Source organism: Eurypyga helias, unplaced genomic scaffold (genome assembly GCF_000690775.1).
Source record: "Eurypyga helias isolate BGI_N326 unplaced genomic scaffold, ASM69077v1 scaffold30566, whole genome shotgun sequence".
NCBI classification, from domain to species: domain Eukaryota; kingdom Metazoa; phylum Chordata; class Aves; order Eurypygiformes; family Eurypygidae; genus Eurypyga; species Eurypyga helias.
The window spans coordinates 2,557-24,519 of record NW_010256468.1 but is presented as its reverse complement, the minus strand read 5'-3'; the positions used below and the strand labels follow the sequence as shown (position 1 = coordinate 24,519).

The window sequence follows — 21,963 nt, the reverse complement described above, 5'->3', positions numbered from 1 at the left end:
ATTTTGCTAGCCAGAGTTAAACCATAACAACATAATACATTCAGAAATGTGTATCAAGTGTCATTAATTCTGAACTGTTGTGATTAAATAAATAAATACCAAGTAGGAAATTAAGGCAAAGTAGTCTCTTCTAAGAAAAGTATTTCCAAATATAGCTTTGACTGTGAGTGTCAACATGTTTGAACTATTTTCTGCCACAGTAAAGAGGAACAACCTGGAAACACGTTTAGCTGATACTGACAGATCCTTGTATTCTTCTTCCGGACACTCTGTTTCAAAAATATTTCAGACCTTCCCCCCCGCCACTCCCCGCGCCAAGATAAATGATGCAGAATCCACCTTAACACAGAAGTTAAAAAATACGAAAAATGGCATGTTAGGAAGCTGACACAGAGTGATTTCTTAAAAAGCTTAAAGGACAAATTGCATTTGCTTAATAAAAAGGTACGCTAGTGCTTTAATAAAGTGACAGAGTTCTACTCTGACTATGAACTTTAGGACTGACCATTAAGAGTGAGAAACCTATGATTAGTTAACACTTGCAACCAAGACATGCATTTGTGTCTGAAAAGAGAATATTGCACTAAAAGTAGAACCCTGAAGGCTATAACCTCTTCCTTCACTGACCTAAAAAAGTAACTAACCATTTCCTATAAGCAGTTGCAAACCTGGCTTGGTCCGCATCCCTACAGGTTGCTAATACTTTATCAATGAATTGGTATTCCATTTCTGGACCAAGAAAGTCCTGCAAAGGAGCACGCTTCAGGCGTTTTGTTTCTTGGGTATAACCTTGTTTGCTGCTGGATTCATTCAAACCATCAACATCCATAGCTTGTGCCATGTGACTTGTTGCAGGACTGTGGTAGGAATTATTCAGAGTTTCATCAATGCCGTCCGAAGATGGTAACACCGCACTCAGAAGAGGAATTTTGTTGCTTAGGTGGTGCTGAAGGTAGAATACACGCCTTCTTCAGAGAAAAATGAAGGAAAGGAAAGAAAAGAATAAGAAAAATAGTCATGTACTGGAAATAACCTGCTCTTGCTGCTGAACTGCTTCAGTACATTTGCCATCCCACCAGTTTCCCCCACAAATAGACACAATCTTCTATCATTGTTTGCATTCTACAAAAAATGGGTTCAGCATCACTTGGGCAAATCAGCTGTTACCTCATTAGGCATATAAATCCATCTGGCAAAGCAGAGGTTTTCTGCAGCTGATTCATCTTCCGCCTATCTTTTGCCCTTTAAACACTGTAAGTGTGAGGAGGCTGATTAACAGTATCTTCTATCTTTTGCACAACCTATAGGGACAAGGGAAGCTTACATCAACAAGATACTTAAGCCCAACCAAATTTTCCATTCAATAGCTCTACGCTCTTGAATGTTCTCCAACGGCTAAAGACATGGTAGCTTTGAAATCTTTTATTGAGTGGTACCTTTTAAAATGAGAACAATAATTTGTCTGGAAACATCAGGCAAACAATAATCCACAAATTAGAAGGACACTCTTTTGACCAAGTCCTCTTACCTATGGCACCACAAGGTTTCATGCCCTGGGTAAGTATCAATCAGTTCAGTGCAGAGCTGCAACTCTTCCTCTAAACAGCGGGGGAGATCCATGCTCTGGTCCTCCACACAGGCAGCTTCTGCCCCTGCACTCTCCTCCTCCTTTTGAAGGCTTGGGCTTTCCTCATTTACTATTTGATTTTGTACCAGTGCATTACTGTCAGTTAGATTTCTGCCTATCAATAACTTAATTAAGAACTGGCGGTAATGAAATCCACTGTGGTCTGAGACATGCATGGACACCCAGTATTTAGTGGATGAAAGTTCATCAAGGAGAACCTGAAACAAAAAGCAGTGACAGTTATGAACCAGTATGAAGGAGGAATTTACCACCACTGTTTCTGTATTAAGGTAACCTCTCCTCTGGGGATTTCAGACACTGTGATAATGGTTTAGGAACACACACAGAAAAATGAAAAAATCACCGAGTCTTTTCCAGTGTATGCTGACAAGTATCTTGGCATCCCTGCACAGAAGAACTTATACTTCTATCAAACTCCAAAAAGGAAGGTGTCTCAGAAACCTTCCCACAGGGTGAAGGGGGGAAACCACTTATGATAAGAAATAAGCAGTGGTTTAAGAATAAAAAAAATGTTAGGAATAATATTTAGAGGAGGCAGAGGGTACACCAAACTACATGGATATTAGTTAGAAGTATTTTAGTGTTTTTCTAGTGTATTATGGGTGTCAGAGGCTGGATGAGTTGCTTTAAAAAAAAAAAAAAAAGATTTAAAGTCATTTACACTTTCCTTTTCCAGGAAAGAATATCAATCAGTAACATCATGTTCCAAGTTCTAGACCCCATGGCACATAAAACTATTCGTCCATAATTAAGTTGCCTGACTTGGTCATTGGTGAATTCCCAGTAAGGCTTTCACAGTAACTGTGGTTAATACTCACACTGGTGACTGCAGCTGTATTTGTAACACTGCTGGCACCTAAGAATTTCCTCTTAATTCTGAATGTTTTTAAGCCTTCAAAATTTTTTTCTAGCAATATATGCAAATATGGCGGACAAACCTTTTACTTTACTTTCTCTATAACTACTGGTTGTATTTCTTTAAACGCTTTAACCTCTTTCCTCATATTGCTCCTCCTCTGGAGTTTAAACTCTCCAAAGAGATCAATACTACCTTCTTCATTCACTTCTGAAGACTTTGGATATAACCTTATTGGTATATTGTTGATTTTATTCTCTTTTTCTAATCTATCTACATCACTTAACAGGGCCGGATGATGCAAAGCAACTTTAAGCACGTCTTCCTTTTTTCTCCTCCAGCAGAAGAGGCACAGCCTTGCACAAAAGAAAACCATGGAAATGTGCAAGGCTAGTTATCCATCTGCTTTGTGGTGTGTCTGTTCTAAAAGATATTAGAGCAAATACAAATGACATAAATAGCACCTTCTACCCAAGATACTCAACACACTTTTACAGCTCTTGTTAAGAGATACCAGCATTGTCTTCCTTTTATGGATCAGCAAACTGAACGGCACTATTAAATAACAGCCTACACAGGATTCTAAAGGGGGCTAAAACTCCACATCTCCAGTTCTACACTTTAAACCATGAGATCAAATTCTCTGTTCTCAGAAGAATTAAGCTTACTGTTTTAATTTTTTTAATATTAAAATTTAAAATTCTATTAGAAGCAACATAATGCTCAAGGGTGACAACAGAAAAAATCAGACCAGTCTTTTATTCAGCTGAAACTGGTATTACACACATTATGTCCATCTTGGATCTGATAGTAATCTGCTTCATTTACCTGACATGTTTATAAGCTAGAAAGTTACAGGGGAACATTGTAATTATACTTATTGCAGGGAGTTAAAATGGAAACAGAATGATTCCCAGCATTACTCATTATGTGAACTAGAAAACCTCTTTCATAAAAGGAAGACAGAAGATTAAACCTCTTAAGATCTATAAAAAACAAAGCCTCTTCTCTAAGAACCTCAGAGTAACAGTGGAAGATGCTTCAAACTGGAGGTAAACCAAAAAAACAGCTAATGTCTGAATTTCAACACAGGTTCTTTCCTACCAAGCCAGTTTTCTCCATTTCCACACCAAACAGCACAAACCCTTTGCCATTCTTCTGTGAAGAGGAAGAGATAAAAGCGCTTCCTTTCCCACTCCTGACAACCTCTCACAAAGGGCCCTCTCCTACCCTCAGTGGTGAGCTGAGTACCATGGAACTGGCATCCTGCTCCAGAATAGGACACATGCACTCAGTGACACTTGCCTCAACCTCTGGGTCTGCACTCCCTCCTATGCCCTCCATGATTCTGTTGGTGCTTTTGTAAAGTGCTTGTCCACCATAAACTGCAGCCCAAAACTTCCTCCCTGCTCTGGAACGCTGGGGAAATGAAAGGGAACTGTATGTGAGAGAAAGAGCTTTTAAGGATAACTAGATAAATATGGCAATGTCCACTCACACAAAAGACAATTTGTCTTTGAAGGACCAGCCATCTAAGAAAAAGCCAAGGTCTTACTGGGATATCTACATGAAAATTACTTTGTGTCTTATGAACATACCTGTCTTCTGGGTATCACTAAGGGAGGGGTTGACTCATGACAATCACCCCATCACTTGTTTCATTGCTTGTTTTGTTTATTATAGGCTCTGATCAGTCACTCTCCACCCTGTAATTATGAAGCTGAGTATTCCTATCTAAACGAAACAAAAGTTTGTCCATCTTTGCTGAACTACATCCTAATTTTGTACCTGCACGAAGCATGGTGATGTATGAATTTTAAGAGTCTATACCTATATTACTCTCTTACTCTGATTCTCTAATTAATTATGCACCCACTTATTAGCAGATGTCTGGAGACCATGATTTTCCCCCATCAGCTTTCTCATGTGACAGTAGAGTTGGCTGAAATCAAGCTTTCTCATCCTTTTCTGAGGCAAGAACTCCAATACCAGAAAGAATGATTGGTCTGGAACAAGCTATTCTTGACAGATCCTTAATTGGTACTGATGAACACTATTCAAACACAAAGTAAGCTTGCTAATGTGGTTCAGATTCTGAAGGAAAAACAAACTGAGATTTCTGTATTCAAAAAATAGTATGTTATTTACTGTCTAGTATAAGAAAGGAGAAACATCTACATTCTGGTAAGAAAAACCTTCCTACAGGACCAAAACTTTATTCTGTAGTATTTTATATCTTTTTTGCAGAGTTTGAACTGAGATTCAGTCTGAAGAAGCATCAGAATTACTAAAGGAATAAAAACCCAGACCCTACCAAACAACCCACCCCTTCAACTCCTCCAATGAACACCAACATTTTCTTAAGTGGTAAACCTCTTTTGAGAAGTCTTATTCCATTGATAATACAACATACACCTTATGTTTCTGCGACTCTGTTTCCTTGTACACTGTAATAAAAACTACCTCAAACTACAGGCAAAGTTTGTATTATAGCAGAAATGCAGCCCTAAATAATACAGGGTACTCAGAGGCAACTCTGCAAGAACTAAATGACTGTAGAATCACTGCTCATTTTTTCAGCACAGTTCCAGTCTTTTATCTCAGTGAAACTTACCATTTCTTTTCAGATACTCAAAAGCACAACTGGCTGAAGGTACAAAATGAGACATGAAGCAAGAAAACAACCTGCATATTTTTGTGAAAATCTAATGCCTGTCTTTTCTTTGTTCTCTGTATTTGCTTTTTTCCCCTCATATCGCATCCTGTTTTCTAATTCTGCCTTTTAAAGTTACCTATACACAAAATTTTACCCCAGGAATCTTGTTATCTATCATGTTCCACACTTTTTCCTAATTTTCCTGTATCCCAATCATCTGAAGAGGCACATTGGTGGTGGCATGAAAAAAAACTGAAGTCAACACGGAGATTTCCCGATGGATTAAACACACTGCTAGACGAACAGCAGCACCAGTGAAATTTTGCTGGAGGTAACAAAAGCCAGTTGGACACAACTAGAAAAAACTATCACTTCCTCAGTAACCAACCTAAAAAGACAACCAGTAGGGCAACCTACTAACTAAGTCTAACCTTCAATCTATCCCAATGCTGTAATTCTTCTGAGTTTTCCATGATTACCTTTTCATACAAATGTGCTAGGCAGATGAGTCCAAATTCTGGGCTGTCTCCCTTATGGAATCTGGAACATTACTTGCTATTTACTACCAAACCAAAACTTGTTTTCCAAGTTTCTCAGGTGACAATTTACAGGAAACACCAGCAAAACAACATTCAAAAAATAACAGCTATGCTGACTCAACAACTTCCATTAAATTTCTCCCTCACTCCCCTATATATTAACAGGATGGCAAAACACAGTGGCTGCCAAAAAGTGAGAATGATGTGTACTCTATCAGCCTAATATTGACAAGGAATTTACCTAACAGCTTAGAAACACAGCAATACAAAACTGCCTACATAATTTTAGACCATGTCACATTAACTAATTCAATTTGCTGCAGGTCTCAATGTTTCAGATACCATCATGTGATCATGTTTCAGATACGACCACATAAGATGCCAATCACTGCTGGGGCTGTAATAGCTTGATCAGCCCCCAGTTTAAACGTTGTCAAAAGATACTGTTGGAGCTGAAAAAACTAGTTAAAAGCAATACTATGCCTTCTCTGAAATTCCTACTGTCTTTACTTAATCTTTCAATATTCTGAAACAGCAGATAAACTGAATAAGGGTATCAAAACAAGATATTACATTATCAAAATTGTACCTCTCATGTATTATATTTTTCCCTATTAGGAATTTCAAGATTTGTGCTAGAATTCTTTTCAATTGCCCCTTTTTTTATTCATTTCACACAGCACTATCTATCCTGCCACAAGTTCATTAACACTAAGTACCAACAGACAAACAGAACTTTGTACATGGGCAAGAAAAATGTTATTTCTACAGAGAAGAACCTGCCTACACAGTGGCAAGAAATGTGCAAAACATACTTATTGCAATAATTTGCTTGTTGTTTTAAAACATTCTTAGTTACCTATGCTAACTTAATATGATACTCTATCCTTGCCATAGGATCTGCTTGGCAAACCAGTGTTCTTTCTTTTAGACAAGGAATTTTAATAATTTATTCACCATTGTATTATACCTTGACAGTCAGCTTTCCCAAATTCTGTAAAACCCAGATGCGATGGGACCAGGCATTGTAGTTGCTTGGATATCTCCCAGCAGCTTCAGAACAGACATTCATTTCCTCCTGGACTAGTTGGTGAATTCGCTCCACAGGTGCTGCTCCCAGGTTTCCTTTACTCACAAGACTGGGCAAGTAGTTTTCCTGAATTAGTTGTTGCAGCACCCATCGTCTGGTTAAACGACGTACAGTATTAATGGTGCAAGAGCAGTTTAAAGAGAAAAAAATGTTTTTTCATTTATATAAGTCATTCAAGCCTTTCTGGTATTTCAGTTATCTGAACTACATTGTAATTAGATGATGAGTAAGAAAAAGTAGTAAACATAACTTTACTGAAAGCTATGACATCATGATTACACTCCAAAATAATTTAACTCTAGATGTATTTGTTTGTTCCTTCACTGGAAGTGGTCATGGCTACTTACAGCATTCTAAAAGAAAACAGAAAAAAACAGCAAAAATGCAAGAACTGTCTGCATGAGTTTTCTAAAGAGTTCCTCTTTCACAGACTTGTATGCATTAAAATGAAGTATCCGAAATGAGACAGAAAAAAGTGAATCAATAAAAAAAAAAACTGTGCTTTTTTATATTTGTCAGTACTGCACACAGCAAGCCAAACTAGTTCCTATACATCACCAGCAGAAAGCAAGTGCCAAAGACTTATTGTTTCAAGGTACAAAACCAAAAGTTTTTACTGTTAAGTATACATACTTGATTTGAAGTGACTGAGATAAGCACAGATTCTTATATAGATTTTTAATTTTACTTTGAACTGGCTTTTAGTAGTATTGTAATAGTATTTTTAGATTACGATTTTGAGAGGTGTCCTCAATGTTGCAAAAATACATCTAAAGACCCTACAAAAAAGGGTCCTACAAAAATGGATCACACACGTGCAGACTTTCAAGCAGCAGCATATGTCAAGAGAATTACAACGGGCTCATATGGAATGCTCTGGAAAGCTGGACATCCTCAAGTCTGCAACAGAGGTTTTTCTGGTTCATGCTGACTCACATCAGTTCCAAGCCAATTTAATTGCTACTTTCAGAAAGGTATCACTTCTGGTTTAAAAAAAAAAAAAAATCCCTTAAAAAGGTAATTCTATTTTGCAATTCATGTATAAAATTGCATGTATATACACAAACACTTTAAAAAATAAGCCAACTAATGTTAAAAAAGTTTTGTAATTACCTGCTTTTTCTCTCATTTGAAACCATTTATAATATTCTTGTTCACTGGTATTTATTTATACCGTGTCTTTTTCTCTTAGTTATCTTTAAAAAGCTTTAAACTACTGAAGACAATACTAAGGACAATTTATAAGAATACAATTTTTAAACTGACCACACTTCTCAGCAGAAATCACAAGCTGTGGTTTGGAGTCAGTGTTCATGCACTGGCTTCCTATATAACACTTGCTTTAACTGAAGACAAAGTCAAACAAACTATGCTCACTGTGTTGTGTAACTTTATTCTATGAAATGTAATGATTTTGAAGACTTAATTTTTGCATTAAAAGAACCCATCTTCAATCACCATCACCATCTGGTTTTTTTTCACTTCAATTAGAAGATTTGCAAGAAATGGGAAATTCTAAAAATAACCATGCACGAAAGCTAAATAAGTAAAGAGTAATTTCTTTAACAAAAGATAAATATCACTTCATCAATGTTGTTGCTATATCAATGCTACTACAAAAAAACCCAAACAACTCACAGAAATTAAGTAGATGCTTATATGTTAAGAAACACCTAAGCATATTCCATGTATTACATTCTAGGCTAACTCTGAGACTTTTAAGCTCATGCAGTCCCAAAGAAGAATTTACCAACAACTCCCTCTTTCAAGAACTCATGCTGTAAGTATGACTGAAGCTTTATTTAGGTTTTTGATATGAGCATGAAAACCCTAATGGGATATCAACGTTATGGTTGTTCTAATGCTGAACATGTGAAACACAATATTGCAAACTGCTTTCTGATGTATTACATTCGAATCTCTTTAAGGCTGTCTACAAAAAGATGAGTTACACTGAAAACACATCATAGGGGAAAAACCCACAAACACCAAGTTCTTTTTTTTGTTTGTTGTTTCCTTTTTAAATAAAGTTGAGAAATAGAGCTATACTTGACTCAGCTGTGCTACAGACATTTTACGTACAGTCAGTCATCACTGAGATGGTTAGTTTCCTGTGTTGGAGTAATTCCAGAGTTGTATTTTCCAAAAATGTGTTCTGTTATTTTATTATTTAGTCGTAGTGACTTAATGACATTGCTTAAGTTAGAAATGACAAAAATAAATTCAACAAACCAAAAAGGTCAGTATCGGAATGAAGAAGAACCCAACCTCGGTTATAAAAATTAGCTTTCACAGAATCTTGTCTTTTTGAAATCCTGTGGACAAGCAATATAGTAGTAAGTTGGAGGAGGAAAAGGGGGAGAAACCCACAGTGCTCACTTACTATTGATGGAATCAGAATTCTCAGTCTGAGCATTTTAGGTGCTGCAAGACATGATAAACGTTTAGGAAAATTTATCCCACCTTCAAATTTTATTAAAAAATAGGCAGCAGAACAGGTGCATATAATTTCAGCTCTAAGTGTAAAATATACGCAGGTATCCCCAAAAGCCAAAGCACAGTATTTTACACTGGTTGGCTCCAAGAATCTGCTATATCTCTAGATAGAGCTTTCACCTATGGCTCTCCTTAACCCAGGCACAGGAAAAAAAAAAAACAACCAAACCAAAACCACCAAACAAAAAAACAACCAACCCAAGAAAAACATTTATGTTTCGGAAGGCAACAGAAGGCAAGGGAAACAAACCTATGAATCCATGTTTCTGGACTCTTTGGAAACTTGGTTAACGCCAGTTTTCCAAGATGCAAATCTTTAAGTGGATTTAAAGTGCCAGACAGTATTAATTCTTTCCTACAAAAGATAAGATAAAATAAATTTGTATGAATAAAAGAAGTAACCTGAAAATAGAACACAAATCCCAATAACAAACAGCATGACATTTCCTTTATATCATAATAGAAATTCACTGTCAAATTAAGAGAGTTTAGAAAACCCTTGGTGGACTAACCCACTCCACTCTGCTACATATACATGCATGATATTCAACCAGGCCCAATAAAATAAACCCAGATCAAAGAACTTTGTCTTAATCTGAACACATACAACTCACTGGTTCCCAAACCTATCCAGAAATCACTGACTCAGCTCTATTTGAACACGGCTCTCCATCATATTTTCTGTTACTAACCAAAAAGCCAAGGAGTTTGGGCTACACATAATGCCTGATGAGAGTAACGTTGCTTTTATCTGCATACTCTAAAAGCATCTTAGTAAGACAAGCAGCACTTTTTGTATGTTTGCTTGATAGAAGAGCTGCCAATAGGGCTACATAAATGACTAAACATTCTTTCTTGAAATTAAGTCCTTAGATCATTCTGTGCATCTGAAAATACAGTTACGCTTCCATACTGCCTTACACACACACTGACTTTTATTTTTTAAATATGGCTCGAGATACAGAATATTTGCTATTTCTTTCTAAATTTAAGGATTCTTAATACTGTGTGTGGAGAATGTTTTTCAAACTTGACTAAAAGGCTGAAATCACTTGTTTTACTTAAGTGTAAAACAACTTCTGATTTAAAAAAATAAAATAATTTGCCCTAATAAACCTTAATGTTCATCCAATGTAACCCTTCCCAGAGCACCTCTGACACGGACATAGCAAAGTGAAAGTCCATATTTATCTTTCTTGCCTTCTTTGCACAGTATTCCATGTCCTACACCATATTCTTCTTTCCAGCTTTATAACTCTTACTGCCTGTCCCATGTGTGTTTGTAGACATCACCTCATCACTGATTACTCCCCAGACATTAGGCTCCATATCCCATTTTACAATCTAGTAAACAGAAGTTTTGAAGTAAATTTACAGTGAGTTCCAAAATTACTATTTGCAGATAAGAAATATGTATTTCCCACAACCTCTAGAAGTCACAATTAAAAACTGAGACTGCAAGAAGTAGAAATAATTTTGGCACAGGTTTGCTGTGAGGTTTTTTTGTTGGTTTGGGTTGTGAGGTTTTTTGGTTGCTTGCTTTTTTAATAATTTATGAGTCATCATAATGATATGCACGGCATGACATTCAGCAAGAGTAGCCCGAGTAGGTGAAGAGCAGATGATCAATTTTCTGACAGAAACACACACACCACACACCCCCAACCAACAAACCAACCAAAACAAAACCAAAAAACAAACAACAAACCCTCTCCCCCCCAGAAACCCCACAGGCCAGGAGGATGTGACACATTGGACAGGGAGGAAATACGCTCTGAAAAAAAGCTGCTACCCACTGAGGAGGTAAAACTTCTCTGCAGTCTGACACACAACACTGTGGTTTTAAAATTATGGCCCGAGTTTCACAAATTGATATATTTCTTTAGTGTGAGCGCTTACTGTTATCTTCCTGGTTTTGAAGTTTTCACTGGGAAACTGGCACCACCCATTAAGCTGGCTTTGGGTTGCTTTAATTAAACAGCATACCCACAGTCAGAAGCTAATGGTGACAACATGAACAGCAAGCTACATATTAATACATCTAGGCACTAGCCCAGACCCTTCTTTTCTTACTGAACCAACATTTAATAAATCCTTAAGGATTTTTTTCTCCTGATATCTAGTGAAGTCAGTAGAGTGCTGTCTGCAGAGATCAGAAACGCTGGGACACTTCTTATCTGAACTGAGTTTCGGCATGCTTCAGATTGGATGGTTTTAGCAGATGCTCAATAGGAAATCCAGATATACCAGTCAGGAGCATCAGACTGACCAGACTGTTCTGTGTCAGTGTGTTGACTTTTACAAAGAAGGCAAGAGAAAGATTCAGGGAATGTTGATACTGGAGGAGATGGAATAATTTCCCCATTACTGCAATGCAAAAGGTGACATTTTGGTTAAAAAAAAAAAATCAATTACCACATGGACAATGAAAAAAGTAGTCTAGATTAGTCTAACAGAACAAATGCACGTACATATTTCACAAAGACTTATATTACCAGGCCACCTACCTCCCAAAATCTAAACTCTTGGTGAAGAAATTGCTCCTATATTAATTCATTAACTATAAATAGGCTCACACATATTTACTCTTAAAGTAAATTTCCTCTTTTGCAAAGTTGAGGAAGATTACAGACAGGACTCACTTTCACTGCTGTGACAGAAGAACGGGTTTTAGCTTCATAGATTTTCAAATGAGATATCCTCCCACCCATGAGCAAGGGACTTTAATCACAACAAAAGTATCACACACTCCCAAATATACCCCTTTCAAGCTCTCTAAGCAATTATCCAACTTGGGATATATAACCTGTAGCTCAAATTTTTTCCCTGTGTGAACCATATATAATTTTTTCAGTCTTCAGAATTCTAGCTCCCATAAAATATTAAATTATTTTGACTTGCCTCATGTTTTTGCTGACACCTTTGAGGTCATTGGTATCTGATAGGAAAAAGTTTGACTTTTCAGAGTGTCTTGTTACCTAATGTCTTTTGACTTTTGATCAACTGTACATAATAACAAGTATATCAGCAAAACCAGAAATCATAGAATCATAGAATGGTTTGGGTTGGAAGGGACCTTAAAGATCATCTAGTTCCAACTCCCTTACAGTCACTTACATCAAGATTTTCATAATTTTAACTTGGAAGATTTTTCAACTTCTAAAAAACAGAATAACTGAAATTATGATTAACAACAGCAGATGTCTTCTTGCCCATTCAGTGTAACAGGGATTTCTCCCAAGTTCTAAGAAGCAACGTGTCTCCTATTATTTAGCATGCCTTCCCACAGCATACAATTAGGTCTTCCTCAGTTCTCGTGGTTTAGCTTCTAGTCCCTGCCGTTATGCAGCTTCCCAGTCATTTCTAATTAAAGTAAGTGAAAGACAGTCCTACTATGCAGTCCTACTACAATTGTTCAAAATAGCTCCATAGTCAAGGCAGATTATCCATCTCTTCCTAGCAGGTAACATATTTGATGTTCTCTGTGATTCATTAACCAGATACAATGCTCTGTGAACATCACCTGAGTTCAAGTGCTCATTAGCCTTCCACACTGCCACTCGGGTCTCCTTTCGAAGGAAGAGATTACCTTTTCCAACTCTCAAATAACTCTCTTCCTGTATCTTCAAATTCAGAGTCAACCACTATCTCCGAACCTCTCAGCAGATAATTCAACATAGGAAAAATGAATTATCCCATTCTAAAATGAGTCATTAAATTCTATGTGCAGGGCTCCTATTCAGTAAATAATTATTAAACTTTTTATTTTAGGATACTTAGGAGTCTAATGATGCTTTTTTTCCTCTCAAAATAAAGCAGTGAATTGTGTGTGGAGAACGTAAGATGCATCAGGTGCGACAAATATCCTCTGACCGAGACTGAAAACAATCCTCCCATGGCAGATCCATCATGTTCTGCAAGCAGAGTCCAAGTCCCACACAATTAGTAACCAGCTTATACTAGCTCAGAATAAGGACTTCCCACCAGCATCTGTGCTGAACACAGTCTGTCCTCCACTGTATGACTGCATATGCCACGTTTGACTACCTTGACCTGTAATCTACTGAAGTAGCAATTTCACAGAATGGAAGAGAAGCTGAAATGTGCCGATTAAGTGCCTAGCCTTCAAACAAGAAAACTCCCAGCAACAGTCTAAAACAACATAGTGTCAGGTTCAGCAAAGCAGTCCCTTGGCTAAAGCAGGCTTCACAGCTATCAACTGGCTGGTGTAACAACAGCTTCCCCCTTAATGCTAAATGAAGCTTCAAAGACTGCCAATCAGGCCACTGGCCAAGAATTTAGGGAGCCAGGACACCCTCTGTAGTGATACATATACTTCATTAAACCATAAATGTTATAAAAAAGAAAACAATCTTCATCCATCCATATCCATTAACATTTTTAATTCCTATTTACAACTTTGAACTACTCACATACATAAAAGCAAACTCTTTCAGCTGTAAGGCAGAAAGATTGATAAAGATAGATGCATTTGCATTAAAAAAAAAAAAATCTGCAAAACCTAAACCAAAAACCTGAATTCCGTCTTAAGTACCACAAGATTACATTACTGTAGTAGCTCTAGTACTTACATATGCTCTTAATTCCATTTTATCACTTGAAAGCTATTCAAGCTATACATTTTCATGACAGAAGGCCTTTTACTATCACTTTCCCCCCCATCTCTTAGACTCGAGATGCTAGAAAGATACAGATCACAGCAGAATCCTTCAGAATTACACCACCTGTGAAAGAACTCTCCACTCTCCCCCCAAAAAACCCCAACTCCCCCCCCAAAAAGTGATTTGCCATACCTAGAGCTGACAGTTACCTGCAACCATCCTTCCAGCTAAGTTTGTTAATTCTTCCTCCTGTAATAATGCATCTTAACTACTAAAGGCCTATTTTTAATGAGAGCTCTCCTAGACACTGACATAATGTTCTGTCAGCCCTTCTAGAACTATTTTTTAAGACTGTCTCTATGCTTACCTAGGCAACATAAAAAGAGTATTACCCCACCTCAGACATTTATGCGAAACCAGACTACAAGACTGTGAAGAACTGTTACTTCTGGGCTCCATTAAGAGCAAGGAGGTAAATTCCTGCTCCTCCTCCATAATGACTGCTGGACAGGTGCTGCAGCATGACCAATGGTGAAGCAAGACTAATCCCAGATACAAGAAAGGAGCAAAGTCACGGAGAATGTGTCTGGAATAAAGTACAGCCACCTTCCTCCTCCTCTCTTGCAGTGTATGTATTGAGGGCTATTCAGTTTTGATGAGTTGCACTGGTAATGGCAGCAAATTGAACTTACCTCAAAACAACTCGAGTAAAATATTAAGAGGGGAAAAAAATTAAAACTGTTAATATAGACAGCAAGCATCAGTTGGGCATTATGTGACTCATGAAAAGGATATGTCCAACTGAAGATTACAAATAGCCTTCCTTAAATGAGAGGAGTGGCAGTTCAATGGGACTTATAGTCCCCCAAAAGCGGCCAAACATGTGCCTTCAGATGCAACAGTGTAATCTTTAGCCTGCACTACAAAAAAATACCAACAAACACAACTGAAAAAAAAGGCAGCCTAAAACTATCTGCAAGGCATACAGGATAGAACAGATTTTTAACATTCCTTCAGCACTCCTTAGCTGAAAAGCTCTTGCTGTGTCACTAATTACCACTCAAATCAAAGCCTACAGTTGACTCACAACAAGGCCAAGGTCTTTCTGATGCCATTCACTGAGTGCAACATACCTCACATTCCAAGCACTGGTAAAGTCTTTTTTTAAGGTACGTGTGATATCTATCAGCTCTAAAACGATTGAACAAGAGAAAAAGATTAGTAACAATTCACACACTGCAATGTTCATTCGGCTTTTGCTCCCTGTTCTTCCTCAAAGCCTCTCCTCTGCAGGCTGCTGTACCTATGGATGCCTACTTCTGCAAAACACTGCTCCATCTCACTCCATAAAAAATGCTAGCTTAATTTGAGAGGAAGCAAAACCAACCATATCCTTCTTTTCATTATTAAAATAGTAGACTTATGTCTTGCTAACAACTCACATCTAAGAAGCTTGCAATGGAAATTTCTGACGCCTACCTGTACTGCTATAATCAAACACAGAGTATGTCCTCAAGCAAGGGATAGCAATTACATAGAATCCTTAAGTTTTTAGTGATCTAAATTGCAGACATACTGTATATATCATAAACAGAGAATTCTTCAAAGAAAATTCAACCAATTTTAAATAAGTTATTACCATTAAAAATATACTCTGCTATTTCAGTACAAGTCTGAGCTACAGAAAGCTGCCATATACTGTACTGTTACAAAAAATACATATACTATAAAAAAAACCCTGTAACTAGCAATATGAAATAACCATAACCATGAATTAGGATCACAAAATAAATCCTCTACCTAACTGCACAGAAAACACTTCAAATACATTCTGAAGTGACAGCCTTGCTTCAGACTAAGGTTTTAAGGCGAATGTAGTAAAAAACAAAAACCAAAAAAACAACATTTGGTTGCATCCCTGCGTTTAAGCACTGCACAGACAGCAGATCTACATATTACACTTATACTTAACCATGTCAAAAAAAAAAAACCACCACTGAAGAATGATTGCTGAGAATGCAAGAATAATTTCATTGTAACCTAATCTTTTCCGTTCCCTTTGTACTCCACTGTACCGTTTGTACAGTTTGAGTCCCACGAGAGTTACAGCAGACATCCATGAGGCATCTCCACTTAAGCCTGATATCCTATGGAATGTCACTGTGTTGGCTCCCTCTGGTCTTACCCTTAACATACCATCAGATCAGTTCACCTGTCCTGCAAACACAATTCTTAAATTTACATAGTAATTTTGCAATTTAGTAGGAAGAGACTCACTTAAAAACTGAACATGACTATCTAGGCTTTTACTGCCAAGAAAGTTTGGCTACATTCTCTCCTAATCATTTCTTCATTTAACATACTAAATAGATAGTACTCCAGTTGATTTCCAGCAAATAAGAGGCACTTTATTACTTTTTAAGGAAAAAAGTGTATATTATAGAACTAGACCTCTGGTTAGTGCAGTTAATATGACTTTAAAATTTCTTTTACAAAGTCACTGATGAAAGGCAGCAATAATGAAGCACATTAAATCAAAATGCAAAGGAACATTGTTTCACGTTTCTTTTAACCAAGACTGAGCATTTAAGTGTGTCAAAAAGTGTAATATCTTTGTATATTAGTGTATAAAACTCATGCTTTATGTCCAACAAAGTAATTTTGTGTTTCCCATGATGTTCCCATTTATGAGAAATGCTCTGTACCATCATATAATGGGGCAGGTGGGAATTCTTCAGTGTACTCTGTCAATTTTGCACTATACTGTTATAGTGATATTTTAGAAGTTATAGGTAGATACCCTACCTGTCACAGGTAGTTACCCTAAAGTTAACTTAGCTCTCTATTTTCATGTTTTTAGTTGAGAGTTGGGTTGTTTGTTTGGTTTTTTTAATTACTTCTAATGGAAGATTTTACTTTAAAACCCTCTTTGTTGCCAGGGAACATTTTGCATATGCACCAGGCACCTTCCTAATTTAGTGCATAAATGTACAAAGCTTTTTCTTGGACTTACCCATCCCTAAACCAGCAAAGTACTTCAACACCAATTTAGATAGGTGAATTGCCCAATTGAATATCCAGGACTACTCACATATGTAAAACTAAACACCTGTTAAGTAGTTTGCTGGCTACTTCATTTACAACATTTAAAAACACGCCTGTTTTATAAGTCTAGATTTATAGTAAAAATTGTGTGCTGCCACTGTTTCATGTAGATTTTCCATTTTACATTCTCAAAATACTAGTAGTTTTTCTATATTTTTAAAATATCTTAATTTTACATACCATAAATATATATAATTTAATGCTCTGATTATTCTGCTGTTGTTAGCTGTGTCAAACAATACACACAAATTGCCTTTTAAAATGCAAAATGTCAAGAACAAATAAGAGCCCTTCCAAGGTAACAAATCTTTATGTCAAATTCACAGTACTACTACATGGAAACTGAGTTTCCCCAATGAAATTTTTTTTTTTTTTAAATCAGGCATTGCAAGCTTTGTTGCTAACAGAATGCAAGGCTAAATACCTTTATTCAGTTAACTTTATTTTCACTACATCCAGCCAACCTTCTCTCCAACTGGTGATTATTTACAAAAACAAACAACACCCGACCCAAACCCCAAAAAACCCAAACACCGCAAACCTTACTACCAGCTTCTCCCCTAGACAACAGTCACATATATTTTAAACTTGTTTTGTATTTAATCTAGTCTGCCAGCAAATTGCTGGTTTGGTATAATTTTTGAAACATGTTATGAGGAGTTCAGAGCACTAAATCTCGGTTGACTGACACTTCTCATGGTGAACTTTATTTTCAGTTGCTTATGAGTATGCCAAGAGGTCAGTGGGCTGCATCTAAAGGCTCAAATGCAAAACCATAGTAAGTATCAATGCAAGAGGACTGTGCAATAACAGAGATCTGTCTGCAGAACTTTCTTATTTGGTACAGGACAGAAGCTAAATGAAACTGTAGTGCAGGATAGTAAGAAATTATGCTATGATAACTAAAAAATGTGCATTATTAATCACATAAGATACTATTCTAGCTCAGTAACTTACCATCTTTGTTCAGCCATTGTTTTCTTTGTCTGTAGAGGATAAGTTTATTGTGGACATAAGGCAAAAGAAATTTGACACACCAGCTCTCCACACCAAGCTTGTTTTCTACCAGGACAATAGGGCTCCGGTTATACCTGGCTTCAGGGCAGGGTATTAATCCAATTTCATCTCTAAAAACAAAACAAAACAAACAAACAAAAAAACCCAAAACCCAACACAACCACACAAAAAAAAAAACAAAAAACACAAGAGAAAGAAATATGATTACACTTATTTCCAGTAAATGACAATTGTTTTTCTCAATAGAGCAGACTAGCAATGCTTCCCACACAGCATCATCTTTTTCAGTTTTTACCAAAAATCTGTACTCATTATCCTCCATTTACCTTCTTGATTCTTGCTGGTCTGCAGGTATGATAAAATGCATTTTCAGAAAGCCATCCTCTGCAAAACTCATGCAGTATATTAACTTGGCAAATAAATGATTCAAACATGTTTTAAGGCATGAATAAAGATTTAAGTTGAGCCAAAAAAAAAAAAGTTATTTTACCTCTGTAGAGAGGTAAACTTATTCACATACAATATAACATCCAGTTGTGGTTTTGAGTTGAGTCACTACAAAAATTTTCTTAGTTCCACAGTGCTGTAATGCAAGAAACCCAGAAATATTTTAAGATTTGCTTTAGACTCTGGAAGTAATAGTCATGATTAGGTGAGCCAATATGAATTCAAAATCCTTTAAGTGTTCTCTAGGAATATTTCTTTTGGTGATTCTGCCTCTTCTTACCCTAAAATAATCAGAAAAGTTTTATTAGAATTTCCCAAAGATCCTAAATGAGGAAGCTCCCTTTTTAAATTATTTTTAGATTATCACCTAAGCAGTTTATCCCACCTGAATTAACATAAGCACCCCTCACTTTGTCATGGAGATGGTATGGAACTGTAACAACTGCTACTGCAAGGGAAACAAAACACATTAAGGAGTACAGGCACCTGACTGACCCAAACCTACAGCAGCGTGACCAGATGCTCTGAAACCAAAGATCGTGCAAAGAAAATCACATAGACAGCATCGTGCACATTTCCACACGTCCCATTTTTCCCTCTCCAGTACAACCAGCCTGCTTTTGGCGATTTGAGACCAAGAGGCCAGTCTGATTAAATGGCAACTTTGCATGAGAGGCTTTAATCAAGCCTTCAAAAAACCAGTGATGACTGTAAAAATTCATAGCAGCAAACAAAAAGAAGAGACTCAGCTGTTTATTTTTAAAACAGCCATAACATATTTCACTTTTCCTCAGCTTTCTCTAGTGTATGGTGATGTTGGAAGAGCAGACTCAACAGCTTCTTAAAAAACCAAACACAGGTTGTCAAGCATTCATACTTGTTTGGACAAAAAGCAACATTATTTTATACTTTCCATTATGCATGATTTCTCCACCAACTCCTGTTTAGTGGAAAATCTTGTTGTGATAGAAAGCTAATTCTCCATATTAAAATATTTTCAATACATAGTCTACAGATACACTCTAAGTGTCAACCCCACAATCTCAACTAAATTATTTGAAATTAATTTTGTTAGTGGACAGTGAGTATACCAATTTAGTTCTGTGTCCTCACTGGATTATTACTAAATTAATAAAAAGTGACACCATATGCCTGTTTAAGAATACATTTGCTTATTCAGAAAACGGATTTAATCTTCCATATATCACAACATACATCACAGGCCACAAAGAGCACAAGTAAAGCAAGGTAAGATACTTGCAAATCACTTGGCTTTGTCTCCAAACACCCCCCCAGGTTTCTTAACCATCCCTAGTCACTTGAGAACAGATTGAGGAAAACCATCATTTTCCTACCCCACCAACTGCAACTTATGGGGATCAAACCAAGATCCTTATCCCCGCTGCTCCACTCAATCCAAGTTAAGTTCTTCAGGAAGCTAGTCAGGTTAGACCTAAAATTACATTCGTCTGCTCCTTTCAACATGGTACTTCATAGCCTGAAGTTTGTACCTAACTGCTGGCTCCTTTCACGAATTTTAAACCCAGTCCTTGGCCAAACTTTGCCTGGCCTTGCATATAGGGACATACAGGTCCCCACCTGAAATGAAGATGCAGTCACCCACAGCTTTGCTAATGAACTCCATGAATTACCACAAGAATTTACTAGCTGGTGCTTAGAAACAGCACACCGAAGATAAACAGCTAGAAGGATGGAGGAGGGAAAAGCCCCTTACATCCACATCTTTACTTCTTACCAAATACAAAAAGCCTGACTTGGATCAGCTAAGTTTCACAGCATGGCTTTAAACATGCCAAAATGACAAACAGGTAGGGTTTTGCACAGAGTTGGCAAGTCAGCCTGAAACACCCAAACTCCAGAACGTGGTCAGCTAGCCAAAATCAGCAGACCACTGTATAATGAAATTCACACCGATGCAGTGAAACAAAAAAATTGTGTATCTGGTAACTACTCAGTTTTTGCTAGGATGCAAACCAAGACTTCTCGTTTGGTAATGTTGACTCCAGCACATTGGTACTTTTTTTGATGTTCTGTCTGGTTCAGAAATCGTACATTATATTCAGTCCCTGAGAATGAACAGAATTCACAATGCAAAACTCCAGGAGAGCAGATTTATCTAAGGCAGGGTACCTATCTCACAGCCAAACCAATTCATTCAAACCACCATCTATTTCTGCTCCTGAAAGCCCCTGTCAGCCCAGGAGACACTTCTTGAGAACTCCTGCAGCCCCTACTCCATCGTGTATCCGAAGAAAGCTGCTGCAGCAGGACATGCATGCAGGCACCACTGAATTAGTGCTTGTAAAATTAACTGACTGAACTACCTGTCCTTCATCTGCACAAACCGACCCTGGCCATGTGACAGAAGATGTGCCTGTTCGTATGCCCAACCGCATTGCTGGATGGAGGATGCCTACAGTTAGGTCAAGTGACAGGTGCAAGCTGCTCACAAGACTCAAGGAGACACCAAGTGAGGGCTGCAGTTGGTCTGTGTTTTGTACTATCAGAAGCACCATCTACAGTGAAATAAAGATTTCATTTCTCCCTCTAGCTTTCCCAGTTTTCTCATATTGTCTCCTGCATTTTAGCAGTTATTTGTTGGTTCTACATTTATTTTCCTCAAAGTCACATTCCAAAAACTTTACAATTTATCTCTGTATTTACAGGATACTGGGATAGTCAGCATTCCTAAAATACAGCATGGAAGCAGCAAGAACTTTGCAGAAAATTTTAGCTGGGTTGTCCTGAAGTCTGCAGCCATTACAGAGCTTCTTCTACCTGTGCTGAGACCAGAGACAATGTGCAAGATGAGACCCATGAGACTGTGGAGCTGCACAATCCAGACCTGGTCCATAGTGCAAACCTCAGCCATGGCAGAAGCCTAGCCAACCCACTTTAAACTTTTAGAACAACGATAACAGAAAAAGTTCCCTCTTTTGTAAAAATGCTATACCACAGTACTGCTAGGGAAGGAGGCATTTCTTGTGATGCTATCATGACAGGTCTTCAGTTTCAGGTAACCCATGTGAAGAGACCTTGTCTTATTTTCATCTGGAAGATCATCTTTAAAATAACCCAACCTCTCCCTAAAGAATTAGACATAAGATATTAAATAATTTCTGGGAGATCTGAATGAGGTATAATCAGTGGATACAATGCAACTATGATTCCACTGACAATAAACAGTGGACCTATGTTGTTGAGTATTTCTGAATTACAAAAAGCTTTTAATGCTGGAAGACAATCCAAAGCATGGACACAGGAAAGGTGTATATTTTTACATTAAAATAAGTCTCAAGAAATGACTACATGGCTAATGAATTTATAACATTTGAAAGGTAAGGAAGAGAGGACCTAGATCCAAGAGTTTAAACTTTTTTCCTTACTGTGCAATGTATCATACACACATGATCCTCTTAGAATTTCAAATAATTTGCACATTATGATTAGTGGTACATTATCTTAG

The 21,963-nt window shown here is 37.2% G+C and overlaps 1 protein-coding gene across 1 annotated transcript; it reads right to left on the bottom strand.

The window, feature by feature from the left end:
• Positions 1-493: 493 nt before the first annotated feature.
• Positions 494-18,139, bottom strand: PTAR1 (protein prenyltransferase alpha subunit repeat containing 1; the record flags this gene model as incomplete). Its single annotated transcript, XM_010153678.1, has 6 exons — positions 494-968; positions 1,529-1,845; positions 6,670-6,883; positions 9,536-9,640; positions 15,041-15,098; positions 17,970-18,139. Coding segments are annotated over 6 exons (1,213 nt in total), but the record flags the coding sequence as incomplete, so codon positions are not given.
• Between the last annotated feature and the right edge of the window lie 3,824 nt (positions 18,140-21,963).